Source organism: Lolium rigidum, chromosome 6, assembly GCF_022539505.1.
Source record: "Lolium rigidum isolate FL_2022 chromosome 6, APGP_CSIRO_Lrig_0.1, whole genome shotgun sequence".
NCBI lineage: Eukaryota > Viridiplantae > Streptophyta > Magnoliopsida > Poales > Poaceae > Lolium > Lolium rigidum.
In genome coordinates this window covers 101,302,943-101,304,812 of record NC_061513.1, presented here as the reverse complement: position 1 = coordinate 101,304,812, position 1,870 = coordinate 101,302,943, and the positions used below count along the sequence as shown (strand labels likewise).

Sequence of the window (1,870 nt, the reverse complement as noted above, 5' to 3'; positions counted from 1 at the left end):
GTAAAGTATTGAACTAAAAGCATCTGTATTCTTCTTTAGTTCTATTTGATTATATGATGCACATTTTTGTCTTCACAAGGTAACCTTGTGAATCAATTTCCGGTTGCAGGTTGGGTCAAATTTTGCTTCGAGATTGCGGCCACAATTCTCATTGGATTGCATATGTCGAAACTTGTTCACGTTTTAGTTTAAACAAGGAGACGGAGAAACACGTGGTGAAACCATTCACGTGTGGAGATTGCATATGCCCAACACATAAACTTTTTGGGATCAAATTCAATGTGCGAATGAGCTGCAAGTGTGGGAAGTGTTCTGGCGAATACCCATATACCGCACTTTTCCATAAACTTGATGCTGGTTCACCTCAAACAACAAAGGTATGCCGTATGCACTACATTTTATGTCTAGCCAAGGTTGTATACGTGGATACCCAACAGTATTCTAGCAAGTAGGAGATGTTGACTAGAGGTTATCATTGTCGTTGTGCAGATCAAGTCCTTTGCAGAGCTTCCAGTTCTATTGGATGAACGGTTCTGTGAGGACAACAAATGCAAGGATTGTGGAATTATGCTGAATATTGATCTGTTGCTTTCAAACACACCACATTTCTTTACAATAGGTAAAGTGGCTTGTCTCAAATAATAAGTTGCAATTTATGTAGCCATTTTTGTGGCAAAACAGAAAATGACATTCCAGATGTATAACTCTTACCAGTTTCTGCAATACACCATATCTTGGAACCCCAGTCAAATATTACTACATTTGTACAATAATGAGTGTGACATGACTTCTTAACCTCGAATTAGTTTTCAAAAAATTGAATTGTGGAAAGACATATTTGTCTTCATATTAAGGTTACTGGAAATTTCCCGCTGTGCTGGTTCAAGAGGCTGTTGCTGGATTTACAAATCGACATAGCTTGCAGTAGTTTGCACCAAAAATATTAATCATGATGCTTTATTTTGCTATTATTTTGCAGTTTTGAACTGGCTTGGTGGCAGTGAAAGCCAGGACACACTCTCTGAAGTCCTGGCTGGCATCACGTCTCCTGTTGACACTGGATTCTTTTGCAAAAGTGCCGATTCTTCAACTATGTATACTATCACCTCCATGGTACGTCCACAGCAAATTGTTATTTTCTCCTAAATTGGTTTGTTAAAAGAACTGAACAAATACTTCTGTCAGCTATTTGGTATTGGTTGATACATTCATTGACCTGCAAATTTACAAGTTATGTTGATTATTGTTACTTCTTCCTTGGCTGTGGTTCGATGCTACGTCAATTTTGAGATGTGCCCGATGCTTCTCATTATCAGCATAAATGTTGTGTTATACTCACAAATGGAGAGGAACCAAGTTTTTATTAGTGTAAGATTGAAGCAAGGCTCCTGTTATTGTGGAATAAAATGGAGCACGGTACTATATGGCACTGCCACCAGGTTCAAACTGCTAGGTTACCTTGACAAGGCATTTCTGCTATTTCTAAAGAATTGGATAATGAGTTTGACTATGATACGTCATAACTGAGTTGGTGATATCATATAATTGCTTGAGGATATGTTTGCAAGTTATCAAATCGGTCCTATCTGTGGTATACGTTCTCCTGTCTACTTCATAGATATCAAAATATTTGAGAGATTCAACAGAAGAATTTTGACAAGAATCAACAGCATGTGTGATCCTAATGTTGCTAAGGTTTTTTGTTAAACTTCCAATTGATTGAACATCGGAGAACTATCATATGTAGGTAACCTGGTTGAACCTTGTAACCTCTGCTGCTCTCACACGTATATCTTGCAATATTTTCCGTCTCTTCATATATAATAGGAAATGGTCTCATGAAATCACATGGAGTGTTTGCAGAACATAA

General features: G+C 37.6%; 1 protein-coding gene across 1 annotated transcript; it reads left to right on the top strand.

The window, feature by feature from the left end:
- The first annotated feature begins 203 nt into the window (after positions 1-203).
- On the top strand, positions 204-1,203 carry LOC124663033. Its single transcript, XM_047200794.1, has 4 exons — positions 204-377; positions 490-619; positions 980-1,113; positions 1,186-1,203. Exons 1-4 carry the CDS (start codon positions 288-290, stop codon positions 1,201-1,203), a joined length of 372 nt encoding a protein of 123 aa, XP_047056750.1. The 5' UTR covers positions 204-287.
- Positions 1,204-1,870: the final 667 nt, after the last annotated feature.

Bases quoted from the DNA above. Each gene is read 5' to 3' on its own strand.
- LOC124663033 (XM_047200794.1), top strand. From the start codon at position 288: ATGAGCTGCAAGTGTGGGAAGTGTTCTGGCGAATACCCATATACCGCA. The intron at 378-489 runs GTATGCCGTATG...GTCGTTGTGCAG, and splicing joins GTTCACCTCAAACAACAAAG to ATCAAGTCCTTTGCAGAGCT. The intron at 620-979 runs GTAAAGTGGCTT...ATTATTTTGCAG, and splicing joins ACCACATTTCTTTACAATAG to TTTTGAACTGGCTTGGTGGC.